The sequence below is a fragment of the Aquarana catesbeiana genome, linkage group LG04 (genome assembly GCF_042186555.1).
Source record: "Aquarana catesbeiana isolate 2022-GZ linkage group LG04, ASM4218655v1, whole genome shotgun sequence".
Lineage (NCBI taxonomy): Eukaryota > Metazoa > Chordata > Amphibia > Anura > Ranidae > Aquarana > Aquarana catesbeiana.
Genome location: NC_133327.1, coordinates 559,202,574 through 559,228,764, shown reverse-complemented (window position 1 = coordinate 559,228,764; position 26,191 = coordinate 559,202,574). Strand labels below are relative to the sequence as shown.

At 41.9% G+C, this 26,191-nt stretch overlaps 1 protein-coding gene across 1 annotated transcript in view; it reads left to right on the top strand.

Moving 5' to 3' along the window:
• FNDC1 (fibronectin type III domain containing 1) overlaps window positions 1-26,191 on the top strand; it is a 377,977-nt gene that overhangs the window by 117,486 nt on the left and 234,300 nt on the right. The window contains exons 2-4 of the mRNA XM_073627992.1: window positions 2,356-2,550; window positions 15,235-15,333; window positions 24,060-24,177. Coding sequence (XP_073484093.1) covers window positions 2,356-2,550; window positions 15,235-15,333; window positions 24,060-24,177 — 412 coding nt within the window. The remainder of the gene's footprint in view (window positions 1-2,355; window positions 2,551-15,234; window positions 15,334-24,059; window positions 24,178-26,191) is intronic.

The window sequence follows — 26,191 nt, the reverse complement described above, 5'->3', positions numbered from 1 at the left end:
ACAAAGTAAAGCGTTCAGCTATGACTTTGTATTTATTTCAAATGCCTTAGGGCTGAAAGCATTTCAAATATATTATAAATGTGGTATTTTCATTTCTTTTGAGGTAGCAAAGAAAACATTATTTTTTCACATTGGCAGAAGCCATCATTTGTTAGATCCAACTTGTGGCTTAAGGTTAAAAATGCTGACTTGCAATGTGCAAGAGATTCTTGGAACTGACGCAAAACTGTAATGTCTTGGAGTCTGAAGTTAAGATGGTGAACTTTCCTAACTAGACCACAAAAACCAATGGAGGAATCTTTGTTATTAAATGGCATTTCAAATTACTTTGTTTCTATGTCCTATTATTTGTTTTAAGTAAAAACAATTCCTTTTATGATTGCAGTCTAGTCATATGGCATTTCGAATTCTAACATTGTTGTTTACTCTGAGTCCCAGTCATTTTGAGGACAAGAGTCCCTTGCTTAGCACCAGATCTCTCCGAGGGTGTTTGGCACAAAAAGGGACCAGCAATATATTACCACATGGATAGTTAAAGGGTAACTCAACTTTCCTGGGCAAATAAATGGAAAATAAAAAAAGAATACAGTATATAGCAATGTAGCATATAACCCTGAAACTGCAGAAGCTGATTGATAACTATAAAGTAACTCTCATTCACATTAATTTTGTGTGTGGCAACAAGGATGGTCCCAAAGCCTAGGACAGCAAGCCACTCCTCCGCTCCCCTCTCCACCAAGTGAATAGTTTAGCAGAAGCTTGAGACTATGCTGTCCCCTGTGACCTGTTCCACGTGACCTTTGTCTGATGTATGGGTGCTTCCCCATTGGAAATTCAGGGAAGGAGCACTGTGTAATCTGGAGTCAGTGGCTTTGAAATTTACAAACTGTGCTATTGTACAAATATGGAGAAATACTTTACTGGGAAACATTAATTTAATTGCTCTGAATATATCAGTGTAAAAAGAAAAAAGTGAAAGTTCAAAACTACGTGGTCAGAACAGCAACAGGAGATCAAGCACAGAACAGGTAACAGGTAGCAGAACGTTGTAGACCATAAGGCAAGGTCCTAGTGCAGCAGAGATGTTTAAATAACCCACTTGGCAGCAATTTAGTGGCGGGCGTGCACACCAACGTGCACACGCATTCGCACGTGCACAGTTGCGGTTTTGGCTAACAGGAATTAGCCATTCATGCATATCCATGTGCCTATGCACATTGGTTCTTTGCTGACAATAGGTTTGACCAATAGGAATTCTCCATCTGTGCATAACTATGCACCTTGGTATATTTTGTCTTTCCTGACAAAAAGTCTGGTGAGAGGTTAGAACCTCACCCTCTTTATTTGTCCTAGTGATCACTGTATTGGGGATTAAAAGTGAGGAAAAATTCAAAATGTTTAATTTTTACTAGAACACCAATATAGAGAAAATGGGGACACTTGATCCAAAGCCAATTGCTCAAGAGTAGATTTCCCTTAGTTTGAAAAAAAATTCCTCTTACTTTTAGTTGTGAAACAGATGACAAAAAAGCAAAAAACTATTGGGGATCATTTCCTACTCTATCTCAAACAAAGAAGTTAAAAGGTTTTGGATTCAGATTTTTTGTTTTACTAACCCAGGAATGGCAAGTGGGCCCAGAGAATCAAACACATGGGCCTGATTAACTAAAGTAACTGAACAAGATCAAGGTTAAATCTCTATGGCATACATGAATGGTGGTTTTGCAAAATTGTACTTGAATCTATCTAGCAAAACATACAGGGATGTGACTAACACGCTAAGTCTTGAAATACATGTGCAGCTAACAAAGACAACGATCAACAAACCTGCATGAGTAAAAAACCTGCATGGATAATTATCAATAGCAAACTGTTTAAAGGTAGCAGTGTATAAAATCATGTAAAAGAAAGGAAGACTGCACAACAACAGGAACGTTCCAGTGTGATTTATTCCAAGAAAAGTCAAATGACAGCCACCAAGACATTGACACAGGACCCAGGAGGTGACACGTTTCACACTGTCAATAGTGCTTCTTCAAACTGGTTTGCAAACCGTGGCTTGCACCCACCGCATCCGGATTGCAGTGATTGCTCACCTGGAGTGGAATTCCCTTCTTTGAACTCTATAAAATCATGTACACACATTGACAGTAGCCATGGCAGGTATATTTGAGCATTATCACTGTAATACCTCCAGCACAGTGACAGTGGGGTTTATTCACCAACTATGTTTTTTTTTTTTTAAACAATAATTAACATTATTTTAAGTAAATATATGTAGTGGCTATGTATTATGTAAACTGACTATATGATAAAAAAATAACAATAACATTTTTATTTTTGTGTTCCTTTAAGAAAAGAAACTTCCAAGGAGATTGTTTAGACTACGCTCCCGACATCCTGATGGTAGGTCTCCACTTCCCCAGCTTGCTGGAATGAGAACTGTTCGCAGATTTCGAGGCCAAGTTTCTAATCCTGGAGAAAGTGCAGGAAGAGTTAACCATGCTGTGCTCAAGCCCATTGTTCGAAATGAAGAAAATAAACACAGAGGTAAGGAAAAGTACATCAAATTTTGAGCAGTTTCATATAGTGCCTTGATAAACTATGCATACCCCTTGAAATTTTCTACATTTTGTCATATTACAACCAAAAAATGTAAATGTGTTTTATTGGAATTTTATGTGATAGACCAACAGAAAGTGTCACATAATTGTGAAGTGGAAGGAAAATGATGATTTTCCGAATTCTTTACAAATTAATATCTGAAAAGTGTGGCGTGCATTTGTATTCAGCCCCCTTTACTCTGATACCCCTAACTAAAATCTAGTGGAACCAATTGCCGTCATAAGTCACCTGATTAGTAAAAATCTTCCACCTGTGCGTAATTTAATCTCAGTATCAATACAGCTGTTCTGTAAAGCCCTCAGAGGTTTGCTAGAGACCCTTAGTGAACAAACATCATCATGAAGGCCAAGGAACACACCAGACAGGTTAGGGATAAAGTTGTGAAGAAGTTTAAAGCAGAGTTAGGTTATAAAAAAATATCTCAAGCTTTGAATAGTTCATGGAGCACTGTTCAATCCATCATCCGAAAATGGAATAAGTATGGCACAACTGCAAACCTACCAAGACATTGCTATCCACCTAAACTGACAGGCAAGGAGAGCAATAATCAGAGAAGCAGCCAAGAGGCCCATGGTAACTCTGGAGGAGCTGCAGAGATCCACAACCACTTTTAGTTGTGCACTCCACAAATCTGGCCTTTATAGAAGAGTGGCAAGAAGAAAGCCATTGCTGAAAGAAAGCTATAAGAAGTCTTGTTTGCTGTTTGCGAGAAGCCATGTGGGGGACACAGAAAACATGTGGAAGAAGGTGCTCTGGTCAGATGAGACCAAAATTGTACTTTTTGGCCTAAAAGCAAAATGCTATGTGTGGCGGAAAACTAACACTGCGCATCACCCCAAACACACCATCCCAACCATGAAACATAGTGGTGGCAGCATCTTGTTGTCAGGGAAGCTAGTCAGAGTTGATGGGAAGATGGATGGAGCCAAATACAAGTTCAATAGCCAGTGCGGCTCTTCTGCTTGATTCTGAGCATGCGTGGAATTTTGTGCTTAGGAATTGTGTACACACGATCGGAATTTCCGACAACGGATTTTGGAAAATTTGAGAACCAGCTCTCAAATTTTTGTTGTCGGAAATTCCGACAACAAATGTCTGATGGAGCCTATACACGGTCGGAATTTCCGACAACAAGCTCACATTGAACATTTGTTGTCGGAAATTCCGACCATGTGTACGCGGCATTAGAGCCTGCAAAAGACTTGAGACTGGGGCGGAGGTTCAACTTCCAGCAGGACAAGGACCCTAAATATACAGCCAGAGTTACAATGGAATGGTTTAGATCAAAACATATTCATGTGTTAGAATGGCCCAGTCCAGACCTAAATCCAACTGAGAACCTGTAGCAAGACTTGAAAATTGCTGCTCGCAGATGCACTCCATCCAAACATGGCAAACATTTCACTCTCTAGATGTGCAAAGCTGGTAGAGACATACCCAAAAGACTTGCAGCTGTAATTGCAGTGAAAGGTGGTTCTACATATACATGCTCGTTTCAGAGCTATCAACCCTGCAGGCGAACACCCGATTCAGCATGATGACACCTCCAAACAGAACACCCTACGTACGTTTTGTTGGGGCCACTGCCCATGAAGACGTTTAATGAGGAAATGTACGTAGGGTGTGCTGTTTGGAGGTATCATCATCACTCTGAATCGGGTCTTCGCCTGCAAGTTTGACAGATCTGGAACGAGCCCGTATATGTATTCATGCCTATTTGCCTGTGACGGTAGACAACTTCACATGTGAGTGTAATGCGATTTTAATAAAAATAAGGATTTTTTAAAGGATTTTATGCTATGTTGCACTTTTCCACATATTTTCACTTCCCTGGAGACACTGGTTGGCAATAGCGGAGGATCTCTGGGATCATTCAAAATAGATCTACAGAGTATTGAGCCTGGTAAAGCTTGTCTCCCTGCTGATGATTACAACCATATGAAACATTGAGAGTGGAGGAGTGTGGATAACTGAAAATTTCCTATCAAATACTTACTGTAATTTTCCTTTCCTGATAGACTCTATGGCAGCATACGTGTGGGTTTAGCCCTGCCTCCATAATAGGACCCCTCTCCCATAAATCTTTGCTTCGGGCCAAGGGTCATGTTCCGTAACTAGCCTACTCCAGACATTGGGAGGGAACTTCTGCTGCCATGGAGTCTATCAGGAAAGGAAGATTATGGTAAGTATTTGATAGGAACTTTTCCATTCTCCTGACAGACTCCATGGCAGCATACGTGTGGGAAATAACTCGCTGTACACACCCGGGTGGGCAAATGCTGAGCAAAGAAAATTTATTTAACACTGTCAACCAAAATTGAGAGACGATAGGGCAGCTGGTTCAACACAGTAATGGGACACAAACGTATTAATAGAAGACCAGGATGCCGCCCTACAGATTACTTTGGGAGCGACATGTCGTGAAGCCGCCCAAGATGTCGAAATGCTCCCGGTTGAATGCACTGTCATTGCCTCCGAAGGAGCCAAACCCTTCGCTTTATAAGCCCATTGAATAGCCTGAAAAATCTATGCAGCACTGGATCTAACTGAGGCCCGCATTTCTCTGTTCTTTCCATTGAGGAGGATGAAGAGAAAATTGGATCAACGAAAGGGAGCCGTGGCTTCCAGATATTGTTTTAGAGTGTGCCCCACATCAAGGGGATGGACATCCAGGTTATCCATTGATCTAAAAGGTGGGGAATACAATCTCTTGGTTTTCATTGAAAATTGTGGGCAACTTAGGGTTCGACCCCAGCATGGGGATTAGCACCACTCTATCTGCAAAGAAAGTTAGAAAGGGCTCTTTTGAACCCAGGTCCCTGATTTCAGATACTCTTTTTGCTGAAGTGACGGTTACCAGAAAGGTGATTTTGAGAGTAAGTTCTTTAATCAAGAGTGGTTTGTCAGGAACGGATCTAAGCTGGGAGAAGAAATCCAGAACAAGAGGGATATCCCACTTGGGGAACCTCGGCTTCCTCTGGGGCCTGAGCCTGATAGCCCCTTTGAAGAATTTGCGGACGAGAGTGCTTGGCCCAAGATACTCCTGTGAATGCCGAGATGGCAGATACTTGTACCCAGAGGGAGCTGACTGATAGGGTCAGCTCTAGACCTGATCGCAGGAAGCTTAGAATGTCCTGCACTGCAAGGGCACTACACGAGTTGGACCTGGAAGACATGTGGTCCTAGAATCTGGCCCATATTTGCTCATAGACCCTGTTGGTGCTCCTTCTTCTAGCATTCAGGAGGGTAGGGATGACTTCTTATGGGCAGCCTAGAGCCTCGAGCCTTCCACTCTCAAGGACCAGGCCCTGAGGTGCAAGCGAGAAGAACAGGGGTGCAGGGTTGTGCCCTAAGACAGTAGGTCTGGCCTGCGTGGCAGGGGAGCTGGGTCTTAATAGCTGAGGAGCGTCAAGAGGGGAAACCATGGCCTGTTGGGCCAGGTAGGGATTATTGCTACCACTTCCACCTTCTCTGTTCTGAGTCTCCGACGGAATTGGAGAATTACATGCCCCCAGGGGAAAGGCATAGACCTGGAACCTCCATCGATCCGTGAGGGCATCTATCCCGTAGGCCTGAGGGTCTTGGAACCTCAAGTGGTACTTGGTCAACTGGTTGTTGCATGGGGAGGTGAAAAGGTCATCCTCTGGTGAAACCCCTAGGGTCAAGAGCCACTCGAACACCTCTTTGTGGAGAGCCCACTCGTTGCTGTTCATCCGAAATCGAGAAAGGAAATCTGCCTAAACATTCTGGATCCCGGGTATGTAGACCTCTGAAACGTTGGACAAGTTCCTCTGAGCCCAGCTCATAACTCGCTCCACCTCCTGTAGCAGGGACCCGCTGCATGTTGCACCCTGCCTCTTTATGTAGGCCACTGCGGTTGTATTGTCCAACCTGAGCATTACAGAAGATCACTGTTAGATGATGAAATTCTAGTAGCGCCTGGAACGTAGCCCGGAGTTCCAGAATGTTGGACACTATCCCATGAGAGGGGGAGTTCCACCTGCCCTGTGCTACTTCTGTCAGCCAATGAGTGCCCCAGCCCTTGTTGCTGGCATCTGATGTTATAATCACCACCAAGGAAGGGACACCCTCATGGCCGGAGTAAGGTAGATGCGCTGGTTCTTTCTGTCTGATCTCCATTGTTGGAGGAACCCTTTCTGGAAAGGCCGCATCCGCCACTGTGCTCATTTCACCATGGGAATTGTGGCCACCATGGTGCCTCTCACCTTCAGACACTGGAAGGCAGAGAGATGGGCTGAAGAAAGCACCAAGCGAACTCTGTCTCGGACCACAGAAACCTTCTCTTCGGGCAGAGAGATGGTGCCCCTTACTGTATCGAAGTGGGCTCCAAGAAACACAAGGGACTGTGAGGGCTCCAGATGATTCTTCTCTAGATTCAGGAGTGACCTGAAATCTTGAAGAGTGGAGATGACCAAGCTTCTGTGTTCTGGAAGTTGACTTTTGTCTTGTGCTAGGAGAAGGAGATCGTCTAAGTAGTGATGAAGACGAATCCGCTTGACTTGCAGCAGAGCCACGACAGCCAACAAAACTTTGGAGACTTTCGAGGCGATGTTGTTAGCCCGAATAGGAGATAGGTGAATTGTAAGTGCAGCTGGTCTATGGCAAACTGTAGAAATTGCTAAAAATCCGCTGCTTCTGGGACATGGAAGTCAGCGTCTTTTAGATCGATCGATACTAACCAGTCTCCTAGTTGGACCGACTGCTGGATCATGTATATATTTTTGATGAATTGCTTGAGATGGGTCAAATCTGTGACTGGTCTCCATGTGCCATTCTTTTTCTTCACCATGAACAGGGAAGAATACATGCCCTGGCCTTGCTCGTCGTCCAGAACGGGAATAGCCACGCCTTGCTCCAACAAAAAGTTTACGTAGGCTAATAGGATCTACCTTTTTTCTTCTGAGGGTGGAAGGGACGTAGGGATGAATCTGAGCCTGGGGGCACTGCTGAACACCCAGGCATGGCCTGAGGAGACCGTTCTGATGGTCCAGAAGTCCTGGATTGAGGCCGCCCAGACATGCTGAAAATGGAGAAGGAGAGCCCCCACCTGGCATGTCTGAGTGGGCCCAATCTCAAAAAGACTTTGCGGGTTCCCGGTTGCTGGTGGAAATGCCTTTAGCTGGTTTCTTGAAGGAAGACTGCCTAGATTTCCAGGGCCTCATAAACTCCCAGCCAGGCTTGTAGCTGCACGCCTCTCTGGCCCGTTCGGTATTCTGCTTTCTCGGAAAGGCCCGTCTCTGGCTCTGCAAGTGCCAATCTTGAGGGAGGAACCCTGACTTGCCACCCATGGCTTGGGTTATGGCGCTATCTGGTTTGTTGCTGAAGAGGGAAGCACCCGCAAACGGAATTCGGCACCCAAATCACTTGGAAGCTGGATCAGCCAACCATGGCCAGAGCCATAGGGCACGCCTGGCGGTGACCGCCGGCAGCATAACCCAAGCCACCAGGCTGATGACATCAATAGAAGCCTCCCCCAGAAAGGCAGATGACAGTCTGAGTTGCTGGCTAGGTGAGCTTCTGGCCATTTCACTGGAGATGCCTCTGAGAGTCTCATTGACACTGTCCGTACATGTTTCTGTAGAAACTGGGAACCCTAAGATTGCTTCAGAATAATTAAAGTCTCACTAATTACACAGTTGTAGGTATTCAGTCTGGGCCTCTACTTATGAGTCCTAGAGCAGCTACATGCTCAGACTTGATCCCCTGATAAAGAGGCCCAGCATTCAGTCCAGAGGTCCAAGAAGCCCCCTGAAAATCAAAAATCCATCTCTGGTGGTTAAAAGACAATTTCCTCCAGGCTTCAGGCCTTCAGACCACCTTCTGGGTACACCTCCTCAGGGATAGGCCAGGGCATAGTGAATAGTGACGTGCCATATGAATATAATAATGGAAAAAGAAGGGGTACCTTTGTCCTATCAATACTGGAAAAAGTTTTGGATTGAGGCTATAATGTACTTTAATGGTACCATAACACTTGGAATACAAAAAGTAGCTAAAAGAGTTGAATTTTATTTAATAACAACATCATGTTTACCTCCCTGGTGGTAATCCAGAGTGTGGCTTGGGTTAAATTTCAGTACCATTAGTGGTAACCCCGAGCTACACTCGGGATTGCATTGCAGAATCCTGTTCCAGCGTACTTACCTTGTCACCAGCATCCTGTGATGTCTCCCTGCTGTGTCTGTGGGCTGTGTGCTCCACCTGATGCTCTGTGTGCCGCGCTCCTTTCCCTGCGAGTGTCGCGACGCAGGGGGGTGAATCCGGCGGCAAATTCAAAAAGTACAAAAAACATAACACATACAGTACACTGTAATCTTACAGATTACATTACTGTATCAAATCATTTCACCTCCCTTTTGTCTCTAGTGCTTTGTCCAGTGCCCTGCATGCACTTTTATATTATATATACTGTTCTTTCTGCCTGGAAACTTGAGATTGTCCATGGCAACCAAAAAGTGACCCTTTACGTCAAAAGTGGTTTTACACCAGCTAGAAAACAGTGATAGTAAATTAGAACACTTGCAGAATTGAGCGATAGTGAGTCGTGGGGAAATAAATGTTATTATTATTATAATTTAATTGTTTATTATTATTTAAAGTTATTAGTTATATTATAATTTATGCTTTCATGTTTCAAACTTTATCATACCCAGGATGTCTACTAGGCTCTTGTTTGGATAGATTTAAGTGTGTTATTACTAAGAATTACAGGCCTACAATATAAAATGCCAAATTTCTATGCAAAACAATGTACCGCTTTGAGATTCAAAAATCTGACATAATCATACCGCCAGGGAGGCTACAAGACATACATAGTTAAAAAGCTCTGTACTTATAGGGTGCAACTGAGAAGGTAATAATACCAGTCCACCCTGTAACAATCATATTGACATGCTCAACATGTTTCGCCGGAAAGTCACCGCTTCTTCAGGAGCTTTATTTGCATATATATGATGTTTTTAGAGCAGAGATAATATATCATACTACAAGGTAGAAAAGGGAAAATCATATTAATCATAACAAAGACAATAATCATTCACTGCAGTCCAAAGGGATAGGTCTGCCCTGGCGGGTATGGGAGCCCCCCACAGACAAAAGGAGGAGATGGACTGCAGCACATGATATAGCTCTGGGTAAGGGGCTCTATGGGGGTTGACATCAACATTCTATACAATGACCTTAGATATTTTATTGTCTTTGTTATGATTAATATGATTTTGTCTTTTCTAACTAGTAGTATGATATATTATCTCTGCTCTAAAAAACATCATTTGTATGCAAATAAAGCTCCTGAAGAAGCAGTGAATTTCCCACGAAACATGTCGAGCATGTCAATATGATTGCTACAGGGTTGACTGGTATTATTACCTTCTCAGTTGCACCCTAATATGTACAGAGCTTTTTAACTATGTATGTCTTTTAACATGATGTTGTTAATGAAATAAAATTCAACTTTTTTATCTACTTTTTGTATTCCAGGTGTTATGGTACAATTAAAGTTCATTATAGCCTTGATCCAAAACGTTTTCAAATATTTAAGCCAGCCATTTGAATTTCCCACCCCAAGCTCTGGAAGCCTTCCCCAGACACTGGGGGAAACAATCAGACTCCTAGCCTGTGAGACCATGAGAAAATCAGGGCAAATGATTACAGACCAAGCCAAAAAACTAAATCTACCTACCATCCTATACAAGGAGGGTGCTGCATCCACACTTTGCTTCCTATGGCATTAATCACCTCATGCCAGGAGCCAAAGGACACCATAGTAATGACCCCTCATTTCTGAATTCATTAGCGTTACAAGAAAGGAATGCAAAACATGTCCCATTCTTCACCAATCCCTCGTGTTTTCATTAGATAAACACATTTTGAACATTAGTATTATTCTGTATATTGCATTCACTTTGCCCTATAGGCACACGTCACAGGAAGCTACCACACTTCTATTAATACAAGGTCTTGCTATTGTGACTCCCCAGGTCAGCTCCATAGACCAACCCTACACCAATTTAGAGATTGAACCACGAGGTGAGAGACATAAAGTGCCCCTGTCCTCCCACCAAACAGGGTAGCCATCACCAGTCACAGTCATCTGTTTCCTTCTCTGACTGGCCGCTATTACCTGTAAATGTGTCCCAACTTGGAAGGTTAAAGTGTATGTTCTCCTAAATGTACTTAAAGCTCTCCTAAATGTACTTAAAGCGGAACTTCACTCTCTCAATAAACACTATTTTGAATGCTGCTAGCATTAGTAAATAGACAAGTATATCATATTTACCTGTTTTAAACATTTTTTTTATGTTCTTCAGTTACTTCCTAATTTCCAGGTCTAGAAAAATGAGGTCATACATCCCAGGAGTCTTCAGGAGAGGAGAAGGGGGTTTCTCAGCTAGACACACCCTTCTGCCTGCCTGCCTGAGCTAAGGGCAGATGGATTCCAGGAAGTAAATGCTACATGAGTCATCTACCCTTAGTCAGGATAGCCACAGCCAGAAATGCTAGGGGGTGTTTTTTTCAAAGTAATTTATCAGCAAAAAACAAAGACATGGCTGGATGAGTGAGTTTGCTTTGAATCGTAACCTCTTGGCGTCGAGTGAGCGCAAATATGCAGTCTCTCTGCACTCCTGGCACAGTTATCAGCAGCTAACGGAAAGCTCCCGATCCCTGCTTGCGATCGGGAGATTTCCAATCATGTGGCAGCCAATCATATCGGTCACATGACCATAGGCCCTGCCCCAACTCACGGCATTCTAAACCCCTTAAAGGGCCAGACACTTTTGTTTGGTGGTGCTCAGATTCAGCGTAATTCCTCTTTGACCACAAAGGTACAAATATTTTGCAACAGCACATAGCTGTTTAACCTGGAGGGTTGCATGGCCTTAACACCCAAAGTTACTGTTCTTTTGATACACCAAGGTTACACTTGTCCTTAAACATCTTTCCCAGTAAATGACCCCTTCTTCACTGAAATAAAGTTATTTTATTGGCAAACTTGAGGTGCACATTCTCTCTCTCTCTCTATATGTAGCGCCCTGCTCCTGAAGAGCAGACGCTATTCTTTTGAAATTTAAATTAGTTGAAGCTACAGTTAGGCTCAACTCATTATTGCCTAAATTTAATGGTTTCTGTACCAGTTTGGCTGGACTGTGCAGATTTCCATCCAACCATGGGTGGTGCTGTCATCATTGGTGGATGTGGAAAATACAGTCTGGTCAAGCATATTGAATACTCTTTGCTCAGAAGTTATTCGGTGGGAGTGGTTCACACGCCGGACATTCTGGGTAGGGGTATTTAAGGAACAGACACCATCTTTTCTGGGTGGTTCACGCTTCCTGACCCCCGAGCCTGGGGGGGGGGGATCGCGCTCCCTCATCTCATGGCCCTCCTGGCCTGGGGGACTGCGTTTCCTTAAAGTTCTGCCTTGAGGTTGGCGGACCTAAGGCCTAGCTACTAAAGGAAGGATCCGAGTTTTACTGGACTATTGGTCCGAATGATGATCTCTTTGCTGTCTAGCCTGCGGGAAGAAGCAAGGGATTGCAGTGACCAGGGGAGGACTCTTCGGGAGAGGACCGAGCATAAGGCTGGTATCTTGAGAGGAGCCTGGGAACTCAGTCAGAGACACATCTTGGATCAAACACAGCAGTCAGTTCATTTAAGACTGCAAGGTCTGTGGCAGAGACCGAGTAGATCACAGCAATTAGTTCACCCAAGATTGTAAGGTCTGTGGCAGAGACCGAGTAGATCACAGAAATTAGTTCACCCAAGATTGTAAGGTCTGTGGCAGAGACCGTGTTCGAGCATCGCATCGGTTTCTAAATCAGTGAGAGAGGCCTATCTGGTGGTTGCTAAATCCAGCTGTGGAAGTGCTATTCGCTGGAAATATAAATTACCTCAAACCGCAAGATCCAAGGTACCTGAATCCCTTTTTCTCCCTCTACCTTACTATTGCGTATGTTGTTACTTAATACAGCTTGGAAAAAAGGACTAAGTGTTGGAGCCAGTGTTTCAATTGAGTGAGTGATAAGTACCCCTAGGAGAAACACTGTGAAGATGGTAACGGTAAGCCCGAAAGAAAATTGTTAGCACTTGCTTCGGGGCCAAAAGAGTGGAAAGCACATAAAGAGAGTTAAAGCGTCTGCTACTTATATTTAAACAATTGCATACAAATTGGTTGTACAATATGGCTAAGGTAAAAACACCTGCAGATGGAGAAGTCACACTCAACCTGACCCGTGCAGCAATCAGATAGAATATTTAAAGTAACACTGTACTATAATAGAAAACACAGGCACTAGGAATTTGTTTACATGCATTTATGTGAATGTTTGTGTAATGTGCAGACTGTTTGTATGTTGGTGTGCAATGTGAAGTTTGTGTATATGTTTGTGTATTTGCTGCAACTTAAAGTGGTAGTTAACTGAAATTTTTTATTGTGTTTTTTTTTTAAACCTGCAAAATTATAATGTGCTAGGATGCTATGCATCCTAGCACATTATGTGAAACCTACCTTAAAACGAAGCCCTCCAGTGGTGCGCTGTCACCGCCGAAAGGACTTCCATCTTAATCCGGTCTTCCTTCCGGGTTGGCGGACTCCGGTCCTTTGATTGGACGAGATGCGATGACGTCACTCCGGGGCATGTGTGCGGGAGTCGCTGTTCACAGCACAGGGCTCTGAAGGCACGGTATGCCGTTTCTTCAGAGCGCATGCGCTTGTAACATCACCGGCGGCTTCACAAGTAAATATCTCCTAAAGGGTGTAATTTTAGGAGATATTTACTGTACCCATAAGTAAGCCTTACTATAGGCTTACCTATAGGTACAAATTGTCGTTTACTCCCACTTTAATGTATATATTTGCTTGTGTGTTTATTTATTGTGGCAAGTGTTTAAATAATTAACAGGGCCAATATACATCGAAACCCCTTAGGGCCAATTCACATCATTGCACTACACCCAAACCCACCTTGCCGACTGATGTGCATTGCAGTGCACTAACGTTCTTTGCATTGTGGTGTGCTGTGTTTCCACATATGCTTCTTCCCACTTTTTACCAAATAAATACTCTTATGTGTCCTTTCATTAATAGCAGTGGTTCCCGAACTATGGCCCACTGGTTGCCATAGACTAGCCCCCATATTAAGAAGGCCTTGCAAGTGAGGTTTTTTCACTGCTAACTAAACAGATGGAGCTGCTGTATATAGAGTGGCAGTGGGTGCCAGGCTGAGCATTCCAGCATTCTGCAATGTAACTGGCGAGAGTGATCTCCTTCCTGATGGTGCCTCTTTAGCACTGGCCATGACATCAGTATGAGAAGCACCATGGGCCATGGATCCTACAAGGTGGGTAACCACTAACACCAATGATGAGGTTCAATTTCCCACTGACACATGGGAACCATTCCTCTAACTGTCATGGGGCAACTTTCTTCCCACTGAAACAGGGGAACCATACCTCCAATTGTCATGGGGGCATCATTCCTCCCACTACTAATACAGAAACAACATTCTGACCACTGATGGGAAATAATTACACCCGCTGATATCAAGGCATTTTCTGTACTCCCCTGATGCAGGGGATTTTGTACTACTACTGATGCAGAAGCGTTTACTCCCAGGCACCACAGTCTGAACCAAAACTATGTGATGGACAGTGAACTGGCCCTTTGTTTTAAAAGTGTGGGGACTCTTAATTCATTCCTGATTGATGTGACCTTTAGATTAATAGAAGGTAAAATATGCTTTTTTATTATTCCCATATCACTTTATATCCGCCCTTTCGCCAATTTTCTGCCAAATCTGTCTTTCCTGTGATCGTTCCTCTGTTTCGTCTTTCCTTGTATCTCATAAATTGAAAACTCTCATGGTGTAGTATTCCAGATTTTATTAAAATTTGAACTCAGTGAACTCTTGCAAAATGTCTGTTTAACTTCTGATTTAAATCAGAAAGGTATAAAGACACAAAGAAGCAAAATATAATCTACCCTTTGAAGCAGGTCGTGTCAGAGGTCTGCAGTATTCCAGCCAATAGTGCCTCAAATTGATTCTTGCCCAGAGCCCTGATTTATCTAAAAACAGCCTATTTTACCAGTTCATAATAAATAAAGCACAAATAAATGGATCGATAATTACAAGAAGAAAAACAAATTAGTTTACCTGCTTTTAATGCATTGAGCCAAGCAGCTGATAATTTTGCTTAAAATAATACCATATACAGTATGCACAACCGGCTTTTAGTGTGCGGAACCCAATAATTTGTACATCAGTATTTATTTTTTTTTCCTGCTAAAAAGAATTACAGATAGGCAGCTTCAGTTTTCCCATTGAAGACAGATGTTGTTACTGTTTGCATCTGGTAGCTACTAAAATGATACTGAACCTTTAAGGAAATCTAGAATAAGATAACTGAGATTGCTGGTCCATTAGAATTAACAAAAAGCAGCCTCCATTGCTTTGATTAGAGATGTTCATTCTGAAACATTATATTATAATAGATAAAATAGATGAATTGTTTCAATGCCAAGTTTAGAAATATTGACCCAGCTGTGAGCTATAATTACTCAATGAAAGTTCCTTTATTCTTCTCTTGCAGCATCTGAATCTGTACATGTTGTCTCCCTGCCTTCAATGAATCTCGAAGGAAAAAGTCAGCCAGTGTATCGGGCAGCTGTTACAAAGCTCAAAATTCCAGGTATTAGACAGGATTACTTTGATAATAAGCCATACAGTAGCACTAAAGCTATAGAATTGAATACAGATCATTCTAAAATAGCCACGTTCTGAGGTTTAACGGAAAAAAAAAAAAACATATGGACATATGTTGAAAAGATGTTAACCTCTACCGAATCTGTGAAAATTCTATGTATTTAAATTTGCTGGTGAACAGCATAAAATGGATGCCTAAGATAAACATAACAGTAGTGAATGGCCAAGATTTAGCCCAAATAGTTTTAGATTTGTAGATCAGTTATTATTATTATTATACAGGATTTATATAGCGCCAACAGTTTACGCAGTGCTTTACAACTTGAGGGTAGACAGTACAAATACAATACACTTTAATACAGTAGGAATCAGAGGGCCCTGCTCCATAGAGCTTACAATCTAAGAGGGAAGGTCAAGAGATACAAGAGGTAATAACTGTGGGAAATGTGCTGATGGGGAAGATAAATGTACAGTTTTAGGTGGGGGCCAGATAGGCTTCTCTGAAGAGATGAGTTTTCAGTGATTGTCTAAAAGTGGATAAAAAAGGAGAAAATCGGACAGATTGGGGTAGAGCATTCCAGAGGATGGGAGAGGCTCTGGAGAAGTCCCGAAGGCGAGCATGGGATGAGGTGACAAGGGGGTTTGAGAGCAGGAGGTCTTGGGAGGAGCGAAGAGAACGACTGGGTTGGTATTTTGAGACTAGGTTAGTGATGTAGCTGGGGGCCAGGTTGTGGGCAGCTTTGTAAGTTATAGTTAGTATCTTTAATTTAATTTGTTGGCTGAGTGGCAGCCAATGGAGGGATTGGCAGAGGGGTATAGCAGATGCTGAGCGGTTTGTGAGGTGGATGAGCCTAGTAGCAGCGTTGGACTGATGGACTGAAATGGGGGTAGCCTATTTAGAGGTAAGCCAATGAGGAGGAAGTTGTAGTAGTCGAGGCGGGAAATAACCAGGGAGTGGATTAGAAGCTTTGTGTGACATTGGTTAGGAAGGGGCATATTTTTGGAGCGATAGGATGTGGGGCTGAAAGGTTAGGATTACACCTAGGACCTTAGCGTGGGGGGACAAGTTGATAGTTAAGCCGTTGATATTGACAGAGAAATCAGGGGAAGTGGCACCTAGGGGAAGAAATATCATGAGCTCGGTTTTGGATAGGTTGAGTTTGAGGAAGTGGTGTATCATCCAGGCTGATATGTCTGCTAGTAAGTTGGTGATGTGTGAGGAGACAATTGGAGAGAGCTGGGGGTGCAGTACTGAGTTACTGTGTGCTTGTAGAACAAGTACATTATTTTTGCACAAAAAACAAGCACCACTACTGGGGCATTAATACCTCAAAGTGTTTGACTTGATGGATGTGTTCGGCCAGCGTGTTGTTTTTTTTTAGCGCCTAACCATTGTCATAGGGGACATGAAGTTTATCTAAACTCAAGGACAACATTTTATGATATTACAGCCTAAAAGTACTTAGATATGGTGGCTGTATTCATTTTCTTTTTTCCATATTGTTCTTGTATATTTTCACTTGATGATCCTGCCAGCAACACATTTTTCTTTTTTTCTTTTTTTTTGGGGACAACATTTACTCATTGTACCAAATCTATGGCGGGACAGTGTTGTCATCCTGGAATAGAAAGCATGTTAATACTAAAGAATACCTGTTCCTCTCCATATCTTCATGCTTAGGGGAGGTGTTCTGTAGTCCACAGAAGTGAGCTGGGAAGGGCTGAAAATTGTGCTGGTAATAACACTGCAGATTGTACAGCAACTGAAGTGTTTGTAGGCAAGTGCAGTCTGTACTCCCCTCTGTAGGAGGCGCTTGACTTAAACGGCAATACAGAAGGGAAGGGAGTTGAGAGGAACTCGATTCCTCTATGACTTCCCAGGTCATCTGTAGAGCAGCTGTTCGATTGGACTCTGGTGCCCTTTTTTAGCCCCCGTAGCCATCTTGGGTGAGGACAATGCTTATTTAAGGGCCCCCCCCTGACTTGGCATGCATTCTATGAGTGGGACAGTATCTGGTGTTTTAGTTCCAGAGGGATAGGGACAGTGCAGGGACTATGCTACTCTCTGCTTCGGGAGCCTCCCAGTTGGATTGTCCTGGCCAGGCTAGGCTACATTCCTGATCCTCTTTGCAGAAGCTTTCATTAAGTCAAGCTAAAGTGAGTGGCTCAGAAGGGTTTGTGCTCATGCACCTGGCCTAGTTGTACCTTATTGTAATTTTCAGAATTTTCTACGATACAAAGTACAAGTTACTTGGCCCCTGTGTGATTTCTGCACAGCCCCAGCCTGCTGTACCCTGCTCATAAGCTTACTAGATTTCCACCAGGTTCGGCTAGTGTTTTCTGCTCTCAATTGAATATATAACAGGCCAAATTGAGCAAATAAGAGAAACTGATAGGGTTAACATATACTTTGGGCAAAATCCTTGCCATTCATTTTAGCAGATATCCAGGTTTAAAAAAGTATATTAAGCTAAATGGATTGGTACACACTTGCAGTTTAGTGATGCCTTTGATTTGTAGCAAACTACCTGCATTGTCATACAGACTGTTCCTGTAAATGGCTACCTAGTGCGGGACAATGACAGCATGGCATTTCTATATTCTCACTATAGGGCACTTATTGTGAAAATATATACGTTAATGCCTACTAAAAAAATACAAATTTTTATTATTTTGTAAGTTGTATATTAAATTTGTAGATTAAGCACATTGCAAGAAAAGGAAGACATACATAAACTCTAAATCTACTCTCAGCCACATTCTAAAACAAATCTATCTAATCCTGTAAAAAAAGAAATCGCTATACATACCTTTTCTGAAGCCAATCCGGTCTCAAGCGGCAGATGCTGTGTGCAGGAGAGAACCGACAATGGCTGGGAAATGCCTGGGAAGTGACATCACCCATAGAGTTACTATTGGGGTTCCATTTTCAGCTGCCTCCTCTGCATCTGCCTACACAGAGAAGCCACCGCTGTCAGCCCAGCTTGGGACTGGACCGGAGCAGCTGCAGAACAGGTAAGTACAGTGATTTCTTTTTTACACATCTAGACAGATTTGTTTTAGAAAATGGATGGGAGTAGGTTTAGAGCTAGTTAGGATATTCTATTTTAAGCGTTCTTGACATGATAATAAATCATTGGTATTTGGTTACAAGTGACTCTCCAGTGCTATTTTGAAGGGAAACTTTACATCATATTTTGTAAAAATTTTTTTTTTTCCTGATTTAAGTGAAGGACTGCTTTGTAGATATTGCGCTAGCATGGTGGGGTTTGGTGGTTTATGGCCTTGCAATGTAGTGCTCTTGAAGATTTTAAGTTCTTGTGGTTTCAGCTTTACTGCTTTAGAGTTTCTTTGTGTTCCAAATCTAAAGCAATATCAAATATGAAACAAATCTCCTCCCCTTCTTCCTTTACTGACTGAAAAATAGAAATCAAATAATATTAGGGGTCTATAATGGGAGTCCTACAAATTCTAACTGGTTGTCTTCTAATGATCAGTATTGTACCTGATGATCATTGGGGCTTCTATATTATCAGATTATTGTAGATCAATATTACAAAAGTTTGTAACTTTGACATTGTTCCAAAATTGTGCTGACAGGTAACAAATTATGTTTCCTGTTATATTCAGTATTGTACACCAACACTTATTTAAAAAAAAAAAAAATATATAGCATTATACTGTTAAATGCAAGTAATTATGAAACAATGTTTTTAAATATCACTAAAAAGAGGAAAACTTTTTTAAAACTACAAGTTAGCGATGATTGCCAAAAAAAGAGTGTACAATATAAAAAAAAAGTCATGATCATGTGAAAATTCCTGTTATTTGAAGATTTATAATTATCACAAAGCTTAATATGTTTGCACATTGCATAAAATAAAAATTTGCACATAAGCTGTCATAATTATATACTGAAAGATAAATCAATAGCATTTTATTTTATGAAGCGTAAATACCAGACAAGAAATTAGTGCATATTACATTTGGCACCAGATGACAGATCTCACTTTACCTAGCAATCAAAAAAGAGTTTGAACCTGTCTGTACTTCACAGACAAAGGTTCTGCCTTTTAATTTACTTACCTTTCTGGACTGATAGTATTTAGCTACCGATGTGTATAAAGGGGGCAAAAAGTACAGTTAATATTTTTTGTTACCTGTGTGTTGGTATATTCCATGAGGGCTGAGTCACTTTTCTTTCTGGAACTTCTATAGAAAGGCAGCAGGGATTGTTCATCACTTGCTTAAATCAAAAGTTGACAGCAAAAACTTAAGCTCTGTTTGAACAAAACTATGCATACTATGCCATAGACTTGCTCCACTAGGATCTGATATATATGGGATATGTTTGAAATAGCAATGATAAAGGTTTAACAAAGTACATTGTGTTTATAGGGTACATAGTTGCATCATTAAAGCCCAAATCTGGGGAACCTAAAAATGATCCCTTGTTTTGGGGCTGCGCCCACAATACAAGTTTTTTTTTGCTCATTTACTGTAGGTCTAGGGCGCATAAAAAAGATTTACTTACCAGATCCTCTGCTCCTCAGTACTGCTAGAGTGGTACCTGCAGTGCCTTCTCAAAAAAGACCCTAACTAAAAAATGGAGGACTTTAACCACTTCAGCCCCAGAAGGATTTGTCCCCTTCATGACCAGGCCATATTTTCCAATACGGCACTGCGTCAATTTAACTGACAATTGTGCGGTCCTGTGATGCTGTACCCAAACAAAGTTGACATCCTTTTTTCCCCACAAATAAGGCTTTCTTTTGGTGGTATTTGATCACCTCTGCGATTTTTTGCACTATAAACAAACAAAGAGCATCAATTAAAAAAAAACAAAAAACAATTGTTTTAACTTTTTGCTATAATACATATAAACCCCCCCCCAAAAAAACACATTTATTCATCAGTTGAGGCCGATATATATTCTTCGACATATTTTTGGTAAAAAAAATGCAATAGGCGTATATTGATTGGTTTGTGCAAAAGTTATCGCGTCTACAAACTATAGGATAGATTTAGGGACTTTTTTTTTTATTATTGTTTTTACTAGTAATGGCGGCAATCTGCGATTTTTAGCAGAACTGTGATATTGTGGTGGATAAATCTGACCCCAAGTGACACTTTTTGGGGACCAGTGACATTATTACATTGATCAGTGCTATAAAAATGCACTGATCAATCTAAAAATTACACTGGCAGGGAAGGGGTTAACACTAGGGGGCAACCAAGGGGTTAAATGTGTGTTTCCTAGGTGTGTTCTAACTGTATGGGGATAGGACTGAGTAGGAGAGGAGACATTTCGCTGTTCCTACATAGTAGGAACAAACAACATTTCTCCTCTCCTCTGACAGCACAGGGATTTGTGCGTTTACACACACAAATCCCCGTGCTGGCGCTCGTGCATGCGATCGCGCGTGGCCAGCGGCGATCGCGACCGCAGGCCACGCACATCGGGTCCCCGTCCCATCTGGTGGCTCTTAAAGGAACCCTGTATATGTATATATATATATATATATATATATATACATATATATATATATATATATATATATATATATATACAGAGTTTCACTCAGCTGTGCCATTGTGCTGCAGTAAATGTACGCAAGCCGGTTGGGAACCAGGTTAAAGAACACACAACATACAGGGATATGGGAAATAATTATAAACACTGACACATGTGCACCTAGACAGGTTGAACTGGATGACTATTGTCTTTATTCAACCTTACCTACCATGTAACTATAATGTAACTATGATATACTTTAAATCCCAACTGCAAGAGTTAACTGCTTGTTTATTCTAGGGGAGAGGAGAAGCACTTTAACCTATCTCAGCCAATAGAGTTTACAGTGATTTTTTATATTTTAGAGCTGCACTTTGTCATAAAGCAATATTTTTGTTTGTTTCTGAAACTGTCTGTAATGCATGTTCAAACCTTAATACCATAAATGATAACATGTTATTAGATATAGTATTTAGTCCGGGCGTATATAATGAGTTTGGCAATTCTAGAGAAATGCTTAAATAATGCATTACAATTGAATGAAACACATTCGATTTTAGTAGACTAAAATGTACTGGAGATTTTAGTTGACTATAATGTACTGGAGATTTTGGTTGACTAAAATACAACTAAAACTAAAACGTCGCCCCCTAGTGTTAACCCCTTCCCTACCTGTGTCATTTACACAGTAATCAGTGCATTTTCTATAGCACTGATTGCTGTATAAATGTCAACGGTCCCAAAAATGTGTCAAAAGTGTCTGATCTGTTTGCCGCAATGTCGCAATATCGCTAAAAATCGCAGATCACCGCCATTACTAGAAAAAAGAAAAAAAATGCCATGAAAAATGCCATAAATCTTTCCCATAGTTTGTAGACGCTTTAACTTTTGCGCAAACCAATCACTATACGCCTATTGTGATTTTCTTTACCAAAAATATGTAGAAGAATATATATTGGCCAAAACTGATGAAGAAATTTGGTTTTTAAAAACATTTTTGGGGATATTTATTATAGCAAAAAGTCAAAAATATTGTTTTTTTTTTCAAAATTGTTGCTTTTTTTTGTGTATAGCGCAAAAAAAAAAAACTGCAGAGGTGATCAAATAGCACCAAAAGAAAGCTCTATTTGTGGGAAAAAAAGGACGCAAATTTTGTTTGGGTACAGCATTGCATGGCCACGCAATTATCAGTCAAAGTGACACAGTGCCAAATTGTAAAAAGTTCTCTGGTCAGGAAGGAGGTAAAATCTTCTGGGGCTGAAATGGTTAAGATGCACATCCAAGAGTCTCTTAAAAATATCCACACTTCCCACAGCCACCACAAATTGTGGAAGGGAGTACCACATCCTTTTTGCCCTGACAGTGAAAAACCCTCTGCGCAGTTTAAGGTTAAACCACTTCTCCAATCTTAAAGTGTGCCCCTGTGTCCTCTTATGCCGCGTACACATGATCGGACATTCCGACAACAAAATCCTGGATTTATTTCCAAGGGATGTTGACACAAACTTGCCTTGCATATACACGGTCGCACAAATGTTGTTGGAAATTCCGAACGTCAAGAACAAGGTGACATACAACACGTACGACGAGCCGAGAAAAATTAAGTTCAATAGCCAGTGCGGCTCTTCTGCTTGATTCCAAGCATGCGTGGAATTTTGTGCATCCGAATTGTGTACACACGATCGGAATTTCCAACAATGGATTTTGTTGCCGGAAAATTTGAGAACCAGCGACAACAAATGTCCGATGGAGCCTACACATGGTCGGAATTTCCGACAACTAGCTCACATCGAACATTTGTTGTTGGAAATTCTGACCATGTGACCGTAGGCGGCATTACACTCCTTGAGACTGAATAGCTGTTTCCTATGCTGGGATCGCCATTAAAGTGGATGTAAACCCACTCTCATAATTGCTAAACTACTGCCATAGTGCTTATCTCTAATGCCGCGTACACACAAGCGGACTTCTCGTCGGACTGAACCCCCGAAGGACTTTTCAATGGAGTTCTGACGAAACAGACTTGCCTACACACGATCCCACCAAAGTCTGATCGTTTCGAATGTGATGCCGTACGACCGGACTAGAAAAGGAAGTTCAATAGCCAGTAGCCAATAGCTGCCCTTGCGTCGTTTTCGGTCCATCGGACTAGCATACAGACAAACGTTTTTCCCGATGGGAATCGAGTCCGTCTGAAGGATTTGAAACATGTTCTATTTCTAAGGTCCATCAGAATTTGACAGAAAAGATCAGATGAAGCCCACACATGATCGGAAAGTCTGGTCGTGTGTACGCGGCGTAAGAATATATATATACTTCCTGCATGTAACCTTACCTGTCAGATATCTCCCCTTTTTATGTTTATAGCCCTGTAAAACTTCGGATTCTGTGGACGTGTCTGTTGTCTGGAGGTCGGTGGGTGGAGTAGTGACGTCAGTAGACTCCCCGCCCACCTCTACATTCCCCTTGGCAACATATATTTTCTCCTGTGTATTTCTTACACTGAACTTCTGCTGGTCTCGTGGTTTATGCCCCATGATCACTAACATCCAGTCAAAACCCAGGAGAGGCACCACATAACTTCAACATGCCCAATCATGCTGAGGTGTGGAGCATCCAATCCTGGGAGAGCTGGAGAAGAAAGGGGGGGGGGTGTGAAGTACACAGAATGTCAGGTCAGTGTGAAGCAATACACTGGGCATAATAGTATAGGGCTGCTTTCACACTGATGTGCTGCTGTGTATACACACCGTGGGTGCAGTGCAGTGTACCTGGAGCTTTACTGCGGGTTTACTGCGCTTAGCCATAGACTTCTATTATTGGTGAGAAGGTAATATGTTGCCTTCTCACATCCTGATTTGCTGTGAAATGCACGCATTTGCGACATGGTAGTCCTGCAATTAGAGGTTTAAATCAGGTGTGAGGAGGCGACACTGTGATCTTTGACTACTCCCATGTTGTTCAGGTAGATCTCCACCTCTGTAAGGTTTGCCTACCCCTGCAATAGAGACACAGAAAGCAGTAAAAACGTGACAGAGGTACTAACTCTTGCCTACTCTCTTTCTAAAGATATAAAAAAAAGGCTTTGGCATTAGATAGACCTTAAATCATTAGCATATCGACAATAATGAGGGATGTTATCTGTTAATAATATTGTTATGCTGTGATGAATATTAAAAAAGAATGTATCGTTTCAGAAAACGATTATTCATTGGAACCTAAGGATGTAAGTGCCAGAGTCCTTTCCTCTCAGTCTGTGCTTGTTACTTGGGTTGACCCGGTATATGAAAAGTCTGCAAAGATCAGCTCAAACAGGTAAGTTGCTGTGATTTTTATTTTATGTGGTGCACACCCCAAATTCATTCTGTTTACAGGTACATGAATTTATTACCTGCACTGAAATTTGTTGTGCAGAGGCACGTTGGAGTTCTACAGAGTGTCTTACAGATTTTAAAATTTTTTATTGTATTATAAAGTGGTTTTAAAGCCTTAATTTTTTTTTTCTACCTTAAAACATACTCTGCATTAAGGTAAAAAAACTTCTGTGTCCAGAATCCCCAGCTCCCCCTTATATTTACCTGAGCCTGACCTGGATCCAGCGCTGTGCCCAAAAGCAGCGGCTCTCTCCTCTCTCTCCTTTCTCAGAGGGCCCATTGATAGCAGCAGGAGCCATTGGTTCCTGCTGCTGTCAATCACATCCTGTGAGGTGGGAGCAGGGTGAGGTCAAGACTTGCTGTCTGTGTCTATGGACATCGAGTCCACACATGTGCTCCCATAGAAAGCAGCTTCTTATGGGGCACTCACCAAAGATGAGGAGGCAGGAGGGCAGTGGGGAATCCCAGAAGAGGATGATTGGGGGCAGCATTGTGCAAAACCATTGCACAGGGCAGGTGAGTATAATATGTTTATTATTTTAAAAGAAAAACAATTATTGATATGATACAAGATATTATTATTGGGAGGAAGGAAGAATAAGCTACCATGACATCACCAGATCAGATTAAGTACAGCAAGAAAGAGGTATGTAATGGTTTTGTTTTTTTTTTTTTTTTTTTTATAAAAAACACCTAGGCGGCCTCAGGGGAGAGGGTTTTAATACCTGGAGCTAGGTTTTAATTACCATATATACTCGAGTATAGACTGACCCAAATATAATCCCAGGCACCTAATTTTACCACAAAAAACTTGGAAACTTATTGACTCGAGTATAAGCCTAGGGTGGGAAATGCAGCACTGGGTAAACAATGCCCATCTGCAGCCTCACTGTGCCCAACTGCAGCCTCATTGTGCCCATCTGCAGCCTCACTGTGCCCATCTGCAGCCTCACTGTGCCCATTTGCAGCCTCACTGTGCCCATCTGCAGCCTCACTGTGCCCATCTGCAGCCTCACTGTGCCCATTTGCAGTCTCATTGTGCCCATCTGCAGGCTCACTGTGCCCATCTGCAGCTGTACCTTTCATAACTAAAACAATGGGAGTCTCCTGCTGTGTCATGCAGTCTGTTCGGCGGCCGTCCATTGTAACAAAGCCCCGCCTCCTCCTCATCCGTGATAGATGGAACACTGATACAGTTTCCCAGCATTGTATCAGTGTTCCGTCTATCACGGATGAGGAGGAGGCAGGGCTTTGTTACAATGGACGGCTGCAGAACAGACTGCATGACACAGCGGGAGACACTCACTGTTTTAGTATTCAAAGGTACAGCTGCAGATGGGCACCCTCACTCGAGACCCTCACTCGAGTATAAGCTGAGACGGGGGGGGGTTCAGCCTAGAAAATGTGCTAAAAAACTCGGCTTATACTCGATGAGTATATACAGTAACTGGAATCATGTTTTATTTGTTGATCCATTGACCGCCATGGAGCTAGCAGACAGATTTTATCTCTGTACACTGATCACTAATAATTACCTTATGATGTGACTGGTGCAATAGATGTATATATATACGCTTTGGCAGTGCAAGCATGCAATTTCATAAAATGATCATTAAAAAATGATTGGGCATATTAAGTGTAATGACTTTGGCTTCCTATATGAACTTCTGCCCATTTGACGTGAAGGATGTGTTTTTCTTCAAATGGCGATGGTGCTATTCTCAGTCCTTAGATACTTTTCAGATGCATACAGTAAAGGAGAGAAGCTCATAAACTAGTCATGTCAAAGTACAAACGTCTGAATTCTTACTTCCTTTTACATTTAAAATATTGCTCTTGTTGTTTTGTGATGTATAACCATCAAATCAAATAGGTATATTTACTTAGTTTAGAAGTCACAGATGTTTATTTTAAATACCTATAAATCTAAGAGACGTGAGTTTATGAAAAAAAAG